The sequence below is a fragment of the Gastrolobium bilobum genome, unplaced genomic scaffold (genome assembly GCF_033153095.1).
Source record: "Gastrolobium bilobum isolate Gb01-03AN ecotype WA unplaced genomic scaffold, APGP_CSIRO_Gbil_v1 utg29862, whole genome shotgun sequence".
NCBI classification, from domain to species: domain Eukaryota; kingdom Viridiplantae; phylum Streptophyta; class Magnoliopsida; order Fabales; family Fabaceae; genus Gastrolobium; species Gastrolobium bilobum.
In genome coordinates this window covers 229,781-243,964 of record NW_026897202.1, presented here as the reverse complement: position 1 = coordinate 243,964, position 14,184 = coordinate 229,781, and the positions used below count along the sequence as shown (strand labels likewise).

The 14,184-nt window shown below is 32.3% G+C and overlaps 2 protein-coding genes across 11 annotated transcripts; both read right to left on the bottom strand.

The window, feature by feature from the left end:
* Positions 1-3,617: 3,617 nt before the first annotated feature.
* LOC133304867 (tropinone reductase homolog) lies at positions 3,618-5,995 on the bottom strand. Of its 8 annotated transcripts, none has more exons than XM_061504942.1 (6): positions 5,695-5,993; positions 5,372-5,579; positions 4,736-4,757; positions 4,541-4,588; positions 4,307-4,419; positions 3,618-4,037 (listed from the first exon to the last, which is right to left on the bottom strand). In XM_061504942.1, the coding sequence occupies exons 1-6, from the start codon at positions 5,781-5,783 to the stop codon at positions 3,870-3,872; spliced, it is 648 nt and encodes a 215-aa protein (XP_061360926.1). In that variant the 5' UTR covers positions 5,784-5,993; the 3' UTR covers positions 3,618-3,869. The 8 variants fall into 8 exon arrangements, with proteins under 8 accessions (XP_061360926.1, XP_061360924.1, XP_061360925.1 ...); XM_061504940.1 differs by adding an exon at positions 4,133-4,147 and having other exon boundaries at positions 3,618-4,016; positions 4,313-4,419; positions 4,541-4,757; positions 5,695-5,987; XM_061504941.1 differs by lacking the exon at positions 4,736-4,757 and having other exon boundaries at positions 4,541-4,629; positions 5,373-5,579; positions 5,695-5,995.
* A 1,252-nt stretch (positions 5,996-7,247) lies between these two features.
* Positions 7,248-11,327, bottom strand: LOC133304877 (receptor-like protein EIX2). 3 transcript variants are annotated; one of them, XM_061504953.1, is made up of 4 exons: positions 9,826-11,327; positions 8,882-9,747; positions 8,001-8,677; positions 7,248-7,380 (listed from the first exon to the last, which is right to left on the bottom strand). In XM_061504953.1, exons 1-3 carry the CDS (start codon positions 11,325-11,327, stop codon positions 8,004-8,006), a joined length of 3,042 nt encoding a protein of 1,013 aa, XP_061360937.1. In that variant the 3' UTR covers positions 7,248-7,380; positions 8,001-8,003. The 3 variants fall into 3 exon arrangements, with proteins under 3 accessions (XP_061360937.1, XP_061360935.1, XP_061360936.1); XM_061504951.1 differs by having other exon boundaries at positions 8,001-11,321; XM_061504952.1 differs by having other exon boundaries at positions 7,286-7,370; positions 8,001-11,321.
* Positions 11,328-14,184: the final 2,857 nt, after the last annotated feature.

The window sequence follows — 14,184 nt, the reverse complement described above, 5'->3', positions numbered from 1 at the left end:
TTACTCGCGTAAATTATTTACCCGGGGAAATGATTTGATTTACCCGAGTAAATATCGAAGAACAATTTACCCGAGAAAGGCATCGACATTTACTTGAGTAAATTCATTAAAGTGACATGATTTTGAAATTTTAGATGTCCAACGGCTATAAATGGTTACTAACTCATTGGGCTCCTATAAAATAGATATCATTAGGGTTCTGAACACAAGAATACACACTGAAAAACTCAGAATCACAAAAATCACGAAATTGTTCTCATTTGGCCTACTTTTGCTTACCTTGGAGGAGAATCTGAATAACTCTCACATCCCCCAATCGTTTTTTGTTCTTTCTATTTCTATTGAACGTAGAGAGATAGATCTACATCTGTTTGGCAAAAGTGAGTTGCTGTAATTGAATCTTGAACGTTTAAAGAGACCCTATAGGTGATAGGTTGAGTGTAATCAAAGGTTTGATCATAGACTTGTAAAAACTCTGTGTAAATCAATTTTTCTAGCACCGGTTGAAAGCTAGAAGATAGTGGAAACAATCGAGATCAGTCTGGAAGTAGCTCTCACGTGATTTAGAGAGTAAACTAGGATAAACCCCAGTGTGATTCTTCCTTACCCTTATCTCTTTGATTTTTATCAATTTATTTCATTTTTTGATTCATGTAATATGTTAAATTGAATCTGTACGAGGGTTGGATAACATAAGAATTCTGTTTTAATTTGTTCTTGAATGATTCCTTGGGGAAAAGGTGGGCTTAAACTTTGAATTTCATCTATTTTTCAATTAATTTGATACCACTGCATATAATCTCTGAATTGCTTCTGAATTTATGTTATTTGGAATGTTTTAATTCTATTTTACATTGGAAAAAAGGTTTACAATATGTTTGAATTCGTTTTTGGTTGAGTGGTATATTAAAAGTTGTATTTTGAGTTGTTTCTTGAAAAAGAATTAACACACAGTTGACCCCCCTATTGTGTGATTGTTTGTGATTGTTTAGCCATATTTACTTTACAACTTTGTTTTTATTTATTTTCCTACATAAATAAAAGTCCAATATAACTTAAATTGTACAGTCATATACCTGTACAAAATTCTTACCTATTAATCCAGTGGCCATAATTAACAGTCAATGTCTATCCGAATATGATAACTAGTATCATTCCGAATATAAAACTGCTGATAGCATTTTCGCTGTAAACTGAACTAATCCAGGGATCTCAATCCCATTATTACATAACACCTGATAAACAATAAGTCCAATTCATCCCAATATCCATATCAATTCATAACAGAATCCATCCATGGATTCCTACAACATTTTGGATCTGTGCCAATTCTTATACATCATAAGATTCCATATCTACATGTTTTTACCTATTACAGTTCCAAAATAAATTGAAATAGCTCATATTCATATCTGTCTTTCAAAACCTATCCAACACATATATCATATACATACGTCGACTATACCAATGCATAATCATTCGTCATGCTATAGAACTAGATACAGTAATCCATTGGTCATGATACAAAGCCTATATATATATATGCATATACAAAATATCTAGACTCCCATCAACTGAGGACCTCGACCCCTAATTACACTTTTTCCTTGACTGGCTCACCTACTGCTACGTGGGTACCTGAAATATATTCCCTAATCAGCGTGAGATTATCCATCTCAGGATTTATGGAGATTTCTCCATCCATGAGTTCACTTCCTGCATGAAAAGTCAAATAACATAGGATAAAAGAAATCATATAGTACAAGCATCTAATCAACTCACGAAACTGCTTGATTAGATGCTTGTTCCCGAAGTTCGGTCATTTTTAACTAAGTCTGATCGCTATGGATTTAGTTATTGCTTGGTTCTCTTATTGATGATTCATTGAGCATAGGATCCATACTTTTGCATCTCCCATGTCCTTAAATTAGTCTATTGTTGGGGACAACAATGAATATATCTGGGAATGATTTGGTAAGTGTCAATTATATCATGTCTTTAGAGCCAAAAGTATACTAAATGTTGATGAATATGGTTAAAGACGTGGTGTATATTATTAAATGCAAAATACTTTGAAGTTTCTCATGTTTGATATGATAATGGCTTAAAAATATATTGGTTTCAGGTTTAAATTGCTATTATGAAGCATTGGAGAGATCATTAAGGTAGAAGGACTTAAAACGATAAATGAAGAGCAACCATTTGGTAAAAATCTTCTTGAAACTGTCTTCTGGTCAATTTTTAGTATCCAAGATGATGGATTTGGATCTTGTGTTATCATAGAAATTGTAGATCTCTCTTTTATCTTTCCAACGAGACAAAGATCACTTCAATTAGACGAGTATAGCTCAAGTTAAGGCCAAATACGAAACCATGTTTTTGCTGTCGAATTTGCTAGCGAAATTTGCTTGCTTTAGCTAGCAACTTAGAGAGCAGTGTCGTTTTAAAGGCCTATGGATCTTCTATTATAAAATACATACGTTAGGGTTTTTCTAAGGACTTTGGCACAATTCTTGGACGACTTTGGAGGCAGAACAACAGATCTGGGAGAGGAAAAAGTGGGGGAACAATCAAGGCTTCGTCGTGGAGACCGGTTACTTCATTATTTTATACTTTTCTTTAGTTTCTTATTTGTTTTCTTAGTTTCTCTAACTATGTCAGGCTAGGTTTCTTTGTAGTTATGGTTAGATAGAACCTTTTGATTCTTGATGATATTTACACTTTTCTTGTAATTTGTTGATATTCAATCTTCATGTTATGCAATTAATCTGTTTTTCATTTCTAGTTTTGTTTATGAATTGATCACTCGATGAACACATGAATCTTGCATGACAATAAGGATGTTGGTGTAGGATTCCAATTGGTTAATTGCTGGGATTTGTTTGATCTAGGGATAAACTTATGAAATCTATGACTTCTTTTCTTTTGTTCATCGTTCTTAATGCTTGCCCTAGGCTGGATCACAAGGGATTAAGATTCTTAATAGGTCAAAGAATTGAAATACCAAGGGATTGAATTTTAATTAATTAGTGATGAAATGTCAATAACATGGGATTGAATATTGATTGAGGGAAATGGTAGATTCATTAGGATGAAATTGGGAAAATCGAATCCCTAACTACGCTTTTGCATTATTAATTTCTTATTTCTTTTTCTAGTTCTTATTCTTGTTCTAGTTCTTATTCTTGTTCTAGTTCTTAGTAGTCTTAATTACTATTTTTATCTTCCAATCATATTCATAAAAACTCGGTTAATCCAACTTTGGTCACATAGTGAACTTAATGCTTCATATATTAATCCTCGTGGAAACAATGACTCTACTTATCATTTTATTACTTATACCACTTGTATAATTGCCATGATTTCACCATTGATAAAGACCAACTAATACAGTACGAAATTATTAAGAGATGTGGAAATCTAAACGATGCACAACACAGAGAGTTTTATTCAAAATTATTGTGGAAGAGTTATTTGAAAAATAATATTTCTAGCAATTCTTGTATGTGCCAGGAAAAGAAATTTTTAAATAACTTGAGTAATCAAAAATTGCTGAAAATCAACAGTACTATATTGATGTTTTCAATATGGCGCTCCATTAAACAGATTACAACAAATGGTAAATAAAAATAGTGTTTTTATTAACAGCAAAATAACATTCGGGAAACGACAATTAACAATAAGTTCTGCATAGTTACTAAACTGTAGAAGACACGAGGCAATGCTCAAGAACAAGACATAAATTACAACGGTGGCGCAGCCAACCATACAAGCAATATTCGTAGGAAACACAAACAGTAGAGAAAGAACAGCAGAGTTTATTCAACAAACAAGGTCATATTCTTGGTCGCCAAATCATTAATAGCAATCTAAGTTGTGTAACCCCCATCTACAGCTATAACTTGTCCAGTGATGTATGATGCAGCAGGAAGGCATAGAAAAACAACTAATGCTGATATCTCTTTAGGCTCTGCCATGCGACCAGCAAGTGTTTGAGACACTATATCTTCCACAGACTCATTCCCACCAGAAGATTTCTGTAAGAAAAGCAGTTACTATGAATATTATTAGCAGTTACATGACATAATAAAAATATTAGGTAAATAAATAAGGACAGGTTATATTTACAAACTTTTTTGTTTACAAACTACACTATGTTCTCCTGGAAGAAGACTGGTTACACTATGTTCTCCCGGGATAACACAGTGTAATTTGTAAAAAATTTCAAAAAATTTTTGTAAAAATATCCTTCCCCAAATAAATATGCTACTCATGGATAAACTTAATTAAATGAACAAATGCATACCGCGACAGACTCCAAAAGTGAAGTCATAACGGGTCCAGGAGCTACAACGTTTGCACGAATATTATCTTTTGCCCATTCCAATGCTAAGTTCTTGGTTAATTGGTTCATAGCTCCTGAATAAAATTATATTATTCAAATAGATTATTTTGTGAGTTATTTATTTCACTCAAATTTTATCAAGTTAGAATCATACTGTTGGGATATATAATATGAATAAAAAAGAAACTTAATTACCTTTAGAAGCTGCGTAAACAGACAAAAGGGGTATAGCTTTGAGACCCGCAATGGATGACACCAATACTATGTTGCCGTATCCAGATGCTTTTAGAAGTGGATATGCAAGTTGACACAAATGATAGGAAGACTCAAAATTTGTACCCATTATTGTGGATATGTCTTCAGCAGTAAAATCTATTATTTTCTTCGTTATTGCTGTAGCAGCATTGTTTACCTAAGAGAGAACCGCTTATGAAATCAACTCAAATATAAGAAGGGTCCGTCGCTTCTCACGTGACTGCTGATGAGAAAAGTTGCAGCAAATTTTTAACATTAGGATACACGTGCGGATTCTATAAAAAAAAAAAAAAAAAATCACGATTCGGACGCGTATCCTGTGTTGCTGCACTTTTTCTCTTCTGCACTCACATAAGAAATACTTTCCCCATATAAGAATACAAAACTAATCAGAAAATGAGGAATCGTATAATTTTACTTTTTCTTCTTTTAATTTCTACATCGATTCATCTTTACTCAACTAATTCCGTCGAATAATATGGAGACTAGAGTTAACTGAAGAAAAGCTAGCATGATGACATAGGAATTCTTGTGCCTCTCAAGTGCATTAATTAACAGATTCAATTCCTCCAAATTAATGCATTTAGAGGATTATGTAGTTGCCTATGAAGGTTGCGCTTAAACTTGTATCTAGAATTGAAATGCATCGCAAAGGTCTTTCATTTATAGATTGCCTCCACTTAGACTTGTATTTCAAAAAATATTTCTTCACTTGTCTTTACACGAAAGGAGAAACAATAAAAAATAAAAAATTTAATGATTGAATCTTACTAGAATGTTCAGCTTTCCGTGAAAGATGGTGGTAACAGTTTCCATTAGTCCTTTGCGTTGGTCATGAGATAGTAAATCGCATACTGACCCTGTCACATTAAGTCCCTTGCTTTTCCACTCTTCCAAACATTTATTAATGTCTTCTTGATTACGTGAACATATATGCACAGCTGCCCCAAATTCTGCTAACTCTTCTACAATTGCATGCCTAATATTCAAAATGTAAAAAATAAAATAAAAAAGAGAGGAATTAACAGAAGAATATTGTAAAAGCAAAGATATCATGTACAAATAAGAGAAGAGATTGAGATTAAAGAACAAACCCTATGCCTCGGGTTCCTCCTGTCACTAGTGCTGTCATCCCATGGAGTGACCATCTTTTGTCTTTCATGCTCAACTTTGTTTCAGCCATTTTTTCTTGTTAATCACTTGGAATTTCAAAATGGAAAAACAGAACACAAACTAGTTTTCCCTGACACTGATGAGAAATTCAAATCGAAATTTTTTATCTTTTATTCTTTGCAAAGAATTATTAACAGGTTTAGTGGTTCTCCAATGCCGAAGAGAATTTGTGGTTCTAAACTCACTCCACCTTATCACTGTGAAGTTTCGCTGACATTATACTTTTTTCAAAGAGAATACAGCAGGTGATAGCAACCTTTGACATTTCGAGCGGTGTTTGGTTCAAGGTTTCCAAATATTTTTCTATGTATTTAATGTTGGGAAATGGTGTAAATTATGTTTGGTAGATAGAATTACAATATTTATCCAGCATCACATTTGCATAGCGTTTGAAAATTGCAATAAAAAAATCACTGTTTAGAAAGACAATTGTAAGGTAGTATTTGTGGTGGTCTCGGTAAATAGGGAAGAAGAAAAAATAGATTTAGACTAAAATATCTTCATCTTTTTGTCGTTAACGTGACCAACATCAACAACATTTCAAAGACCCACACAACATGGGAAACATCACGACAAATATTATACAGTAGTCATTCCATTTTCGAAAAATAGATACAATTAAATAGCCACTACAGTGATATGAAATAAATGGCAATCATGCGCAACAAACAACTTTGTAGAAATTTCTATGACAAAATTTTTATTTTTTTTTTTGTCAACTCTCTCCTCCTTTATCTATCTCTTTCTCTCTCTTCAAATGACACACATTTTTTCCTATATATATATATATAAAATTTTTGAGCAGGGTTATTTAGCACAAGTTAATTTCCATGACAAAAACTAAGAAAAATGTGTAAAAACAAGCATTGTAATTCAGTACGATTTACTTTTTTCTATGGCGAAATACGAATTTCTTGCCATGCATACCTAAACAACTTTGTAGAAATTGTTTTGTGACGAATAAAACTATTTTATTTTATTTTGCATATTTAAAAATTTATCAACCTACTACTAAATTTTTTTCAACCTACTAAAAATTTCCTACTACAATTTTAGTTATATAAAATTGTATATCATCAAAGTAAAAAAATTTAAGACTGTGAAACATAAATTAAACAAAACTTCATTTACTTTTAGTAAAGGATTGAGAGGGCGAGGGAAAAAAAAGATTAGTTGATAGAGAGCAACTCAATACATTACGAAATTATTAAGAGGCATATAATTAAATTTATAGTATGCACAACGAGAGTTCTATTCAATATTATTATGGACGAGTTGCTTAAAAAGTAATAGTTCTTTAACACTCCCTATGGTAAAAGAAAATTTTAAACAACTTGAGATCCGCCTCCTTGCTGGTTTCTCTTTTGCGACAGTGAAGTATGTATTCAGAAATTGTAATTGGGTATCTCATGAACGTGTCCAAATAAAACAACATAACATAACATTACAAATAGATTATACATAATAAAAACACTATCATATCAAAATGTTTATTGAAACACTTAATGATCTGCAACATCTTATATTCTAAACTTCAATACTGCATATCTTATACTTCCAGCAATCCGTTACGCTTTCATCCTAGAGTGTAGCTGATCTGCAATAAACTGCATATTTTAGGGTACAGTTCAGATTCAGAGTACAGATATTAACGGTGATAGAGAAAAAAGTCGGAAGACCAATTTTAGCGATAAACTAAATCAAACGGAAAATGTAGTTAATCATTGGAGAATTAAATAGTATATAACTATAGGCACATTTTAAGAGGCTCAGAGGAGCAGCTAAAAAGAAAACAAGACAACTTCTCTAACATAAATACACAAACTATTTATTTTATTTTATTTTACAAACAGAAAATAATCATTTCTCGGAGAAGTAATTGCCAGTACTAGAGGCGTGAAACTCAAATAGTACCGTTAAACATAGCTTAAATTTCTTAACATGATGCAAAAATTGGTAAAAGCCAATATGTGTGTGACCGAGAGAGAGAGAGAGATGCAAGTAAGTAATATATACCACTTAAAGCAATACCTGTAGAAATTAGGATTGGCTATGACGAAGAATTAAATAAGAAAATTCTAACAATTAGATTCAAGTCATTTGAGCATTTTTTTTAAGACAAATTCTTCCTTTGCATATAATTAAGTAGAAATTATTAATTTATGTAACTATAACAGAGAAAAAAAAATCAAGACCTTAAAAGAAAGAAGTTATGAAAATTATGTACCTGCTAGTCCATGAGCCACCTGTGGCATCTTGCCATATTGACTGCGATCATTACATATACATAGTCGGTCAATCTGTTCAAGAACCTCACGTAAGCAATTCTCCAAGGTCGCCAAAGTAGTATTGGCCCTAATAAGCCCCAAAAACCGGTGAAGAATCCTAGCCCCATGCTCATGTATAATGCTTCGTAGAAAGTTGAATTGTCATTTTTATCATGAACCGCTGATCCTTGAGGCTTTCCCTTTGGCTCATCTTCCGGACAGGTTTTGTTAAGTTGTTCACCACACAAATCCAAATTTCCTTCAAAACTTGAGGCATCAAAAGTCTGCAACTGTCTTCCAAAAGGGATTCTTCCAGAGAGAGAGTTGTTTGATAAGTCTAACTCAGCAAGACGATCAATTTTGGAAAGAGTAGATGGAATTTTTCCAGAAAAATGATTTCTTGATAAGTCAAGAAATTCCAAAAAACTTAAATTCCCAATCTCTGGAGGGATTTCTCCACTCAGATTGTTTCTTGATAAATTCAAAGAAACTAAGCCAAGCAAATATCCAACCTCTTTTGGTATTTCACCATTTAAATTATTACTTGAGAGATCAATGCTCTTAAGACTCACCTCTGGATCCTTGAACCCACGTTCCACACCTTTCCACATGATCGTTATGTTAAACTCATAAGCAAGAAAATCGAAAGCACCATAAATATCAACATAAGTACTATTGTACCCATATCTATGACTTTGAGTATCACTTGAGTTGATGCTTTCTTGAAACATTGCAGTAAAATTCTTTATACAAGTTGGAATTCCTTCTGATAAGTTATTCCTTGAAAGATCCAACAGTTGAATATGCCTTAAATAACAAAGATGAATAGGAAGATTTCCAGAGAAGCCATTACCTCGCATGCTCAAGATGATCAATTGCTGCATATTTTCTCCTATCCATGATGGTATTGGACCGGTCAACAAATTTTCACCCACATCCAACATAATTAAATTACTGCAATTCTTCAAAGTGGAAGGTAGTTCACCCATTAAACTATTGTTTCGTAAAACCAAAGCTTCCAATTTAACAAGTGTGCCCATGGACGGTGGAATCCTCCCTGACAATTTATTATTCCTTAAATCAAGAAACAATAATGAGTTTACAGATTTCCAACAATCTGGCAACTGTCCTTTTATTTGATTGTTTGATAAATCTAAAGTGGCCAAGTTTGCAGTTGCGCCGCTTTTGTCACACAAGAATGAAAATAAATCTGAAAACTTATTTTGGGAAAGCGTAAGTTCTGAAGCTTGTAGCAGAAAAGATGGAACTGCACCCCCAAATTGGTTTGAATTCAGAGATATAGACGGTTTGATAGGAAGTTTTAATGGTAAATTGGGAATTGCACCTACGAGATTATTATGAGACATATTCATCCATTGAATGTAGTCTGACTTGACCCAAAGCCATTCTGGTACAGTGTCATTAATCCCAGCATCAGAAATATCCAGATAGTCTATGGAGCTCTGAGTTTGGAGCCAACCAGGAAAACTCGGACCCAACTTGCAAGATGCAAGATACAAGTCTCTTAATTTGAAAGGAGGAACCCAGCTAGACTCAAATTTGAGAGACAATGAGTTGTATGATAAGTCCAACTCCGTTAATTTGGAAAAATTAGAGAGATGAGATTCAGTGACGTCACCCTCCAAAGAATTCCCCCTCATAGACAAATCTTCCAACTCTGATAGCAATCCAATGCTTTTAGGGATCATGCCAGTAATTCTGTTATAAGATAAATCCAATATGCGTAAGATGCAACATGAAGAATTCTGTATGAAGCTGGAAAGATCCCCACTTAAGGTGTTATTTGAGAGGTATAATATCTGTAAGCTGCACATATTCCCAAAGGAAGTTGGAATCTCTCCTTGCAGTTTGTTAAAGGACAGATCAAGATATTCAAGAGAGTTCATTGCTTTCCCAAATTCTTCTGGAATGGGACCTTCTAACAAGTTCCCAAATAGGTAAAGGCTACGAAGATTGGTGGTGAAGTTAAAAAGCCAATGGAATATAGCAGATGAAGTCAGCAAGTTATAAGAAAGATCAAGGGAGACAAGAGAAGATGAAAAGTTCATATTAAAGGCAGATGGTACAAGAAAGCTTCTATCCCAAAGACTACAGTTTTGTAGATAAAGCTTTTGAAGTTTGGAGCTGAAGTTGAAATTATCTTGAAGCATTGATGATGTCAGATTATTAAAAGAGAGGTCAAGTTTCACGAGAGAAGGGAAGTTTGGATAGAGAGGAAATGAGGAAAAACTATTATAAGAAAGATAAAGCTCCTCAAGATTAAGGCTAATGTTTGACAACAATTGAAATGTTGATGATGTCAGCATATTATCGGAGAGATCAATGATGGTAAGAGAAGTGGAAAAGTTGGAATGAGAATGAAACAGAGATCGAATATCATTATCTAAAAGACTACAAGCAATTAGCCTTAACTCTCTTAAGTTTGGAATAAGCTTACTGATGGTTTGAAGCCAGTACCCAAGTTTATGTGATGAACTCAACTCAAGATTTGTTAAGGAATGGAGATTAGACAACCACTCTGCACCCTTAGTTTCGACATCAAAATCTCCACCAAGCCTAAGAGTATTCAACATAGGAAGATTCCCAATTTGAAAAGGGATTGCTCCAACAAGTGAATTTTCTCCAAGATCAAGATAATGAAGTTCTGAGAGATTCCCAATTTGATAAGGGATAGCTCCAGAAAGTGCATTTCCTCCAAGATCAAGATAACGTAGTTGTCTGAGATTCCCAATCTGCCAAGGTATTACTCCAGAAAGATAAAAATTACCTCCAAGATCAAGATATTGCAGTTGTGAGAGATTTCCAAGTTGATAAGGAATCCTCCCTCGAAATTGAGAATTAGAGAGGTTGAGATATCTTAACTTGATTAAGGATCCCATGAATTCTGGGATGTCACTGCGAAGAAAATCATTAGAGCTGAGGTCCAAATATTCCAAATATTGCAAGTCAATCAATGAAGTGATATTGATTACGCGCAACAAATATTGCGAATTGTTGGCACGAAGATCAAGTATTTGCACATGACCTGTTTCATTGTTGCATTCAATACCTCTCCATCTGCAACAATCTTTCCCCCTCCATGTAGACAACATGCCATAGATATCATGGAGGCCTTGCATGAAGTTGAGGAGAGCTTGTCTTTCCCTCTCAATGCACTTTACTTGTGCACTTTTATGTGGCAAGTTGAATCCGAGAGTAGAACTTGACGTATGCAATAAAAGCAGCAGGAGCAATGCATGAAACATTTTGAGAAAGTAACTATTCATGATGATTTTGTTGATATGTATAAGAGATTCAAAGCTCGACAACAGTATATATAAGAGAAACAAATGAAGAATCCTACGGATGGCACAACAAAAGCAGGATTTTCTGGTTCATACATACTTGTCAGTTCTCACTTTTCCTAGTCCCACCAATTGACCAACTTGCACTTGGAGGAAATCTTGATTTGGTAGAATATGACTGATCGTAAAGTGAGACAAATTGGTATTTCGAAAGTCATGTTTGATTTTTTGATTTGTCTTTTTTTTTTAAATTTTTTTTTCAGTTAATATATTTTATTAACAATTTAGTTCGAGTAGTCAATTCTTTTAAGAGTTTAAAAGACTTTTTTCATCTATTTACTTTGTGCTCAAATTCAATTTCTTTATTTGATAAATGGGATATGTAAAAGATGATTTTTAGAGGACTGGATTGTGAAATATTCTCGTACAAAAAAAGAGAGTACAACATTTGTGTTCATTGGCTTGCTTCTCGTTCTCATAATGGACTTAGCAACTTTAATGCTTTTTATAGCCCCTGTCATGTCACACCTTGCGGATCTTCTGCAGCATGTCAAATAAGTTTTCTTTAATTGTAGTTTCTTAGTTTTGTTCTGTTATGCTTCCCCTTCTTTATTAAAAAAAAAACAAAAAACACTTCATCACAGGTTGTGATACTATATATTACACAATTAATTCTCCCAAAATATTAATTCAATAATAATATACAAAGAAAATATAAAGGGAATTATATAAAAATACAAAATAAACGCATCCAGAACTATCCAGCCTTACTAAGGGCTATATATTCTATTCGGCTGTACAGTAAAATATTTTATTCCTTGGAAATTAATAGGTAATCTTTTTTCTTACAATTTTTTAATTTTTAATATCCATTTTCGAAATCTTCCTTGCTCACAGTAGATATATATCAAACAAGTTTTTTCTATGAAGTAATTCTGTATTTTACTTTATGTATAACAATATTTAAAAAAGATTTAAATCATTAGTTATATTAAGATTGAAAAGGATATATTATAATAAATCACTTATAAAAACTTTAATTCAAAGAAGCTTTTAATAATTTTTTATTATTTTACTGTTACATTTACCAGAAAATCTTCACACGTATAAAAGTTATTTATGGTAAAATATATATATTAATTACGTATATTAAACTAATGATTTTTGCCAAAACTACATATATTAAACTAAGTATATCATTCAGTTGTATGGTTTTTTTTTTTTTTAAAGTTGTATGGTTTTTAATTAGTTTAAATGTCATACTAACATAGTTTGTAAAATTTTCAACCGCTTCTTTGGGTTGATGCCAAACCATATGAGCTTAGATCTTCATATTCGAAGTACCGTATTAGAATTAATGAGGTAAAAACAATAATTAATCAAAACTAATTAAGCACCCAAAAAATAATTTAAATATAATTAACTAATATGGTAAAATAAAATTTAAGACTCTAAATATTTTGAGTAAGCCGAAAATCTACGAATAATTTTATTTAATCTTATTTATTTTGGTTTACAAAGCCAATTAAATAACAATGAAATTATCTGACTTTGCACAATTTATTTTAAAATAACTATCATTTAGTGGATGTAATTATAATTACAATTTTTTTAATTTTGAAAAATTAATGTTGAATTTATCAATAAGAGAATTTGATTTTTGAAATTTATATCCATACCAAAAGTGTCACTTCACGGAAAATGTTGAGTATTACACATACTTCGCATTTAAATAATTATTCTTGTTCGCAGGATATAATCCACATTAGTTAAATTAGGATAAATATGACTACCAAAAAAAAAAATTAGGATAAATATTATATCTCCTTTTTTCACTGTATAATTTCTGTTTTACAATTTGATATGTGATTATTCACATCGACCTTAATGCATTGATGGCTGTTTGCTGCAAAAGATCTGGACCATTGTTTTATTCCAAGTCTTCCAACCCATTTTGTACTGTAGAAAATTACACAGCAGGTCAATCACGTCAAGAAGAAAAATTATACAGGGATGGCAAGTAGTGCCAAGACTCTTAAGTTGTTAATTAGTTCTACGAAGAAATTTTCTACGTAAATATACTTTAAATCAAACCATAATAACTCCAAAACCAAAAAAGAATATGTACCGTTTTATACTGACATCCATGCTTATTTTCTTCTCATTTTTCTAACTTGTTTTATAATGTAGAAAATAAAGCGAAAATCAATAACATCAGAAATGAAAATGAAACTACTGCAAAGGCATGAAGTTGTTATGCACTCAATTTTCGAGGTAATGTTCCATCCACAGGAAGAACTATCTCTGTATTGTTTTATTCTAAGTCTTCCAACCCATTTTGTAAGCCAGAAAATTACACTGGTGTATCACACCGAAAGGAAAATGACACTAGTGGAAAGACTGTAAGTTGTTAGGTCTTCTCATAAGAAATTTCCCAAGTATACTTTATCAAAACCATAAAATTTGCTAATTATAAATTTATTAATTCTTGATATGTGTGATAAAATTCCTGACTCAACAATTTTCGCTATCAACACTACTGTTGGTTGTATCTCCTTCATTTAATTATAATTTTTTTTAAAAGTATAAAAGTAATAATATCATATTCGCCTAAAAATTACAATTTTTATATCGAAGTGATATTTAATATGGTATATGAGAAAATGAATATTAATTTTATTGGAGCAGTTATGAGAAATCATAAGGAGCCGTTTGATATAAGAAAAAAAAAGTTCTTGGGAATCATGATTCTCAAGAATACGCTAAGAAAGTAAATTTTTCAGAAATGTTACCAAAAAATTATTTGGTAGGACAAAATATGTTGGGGTGTGTTCCTGCC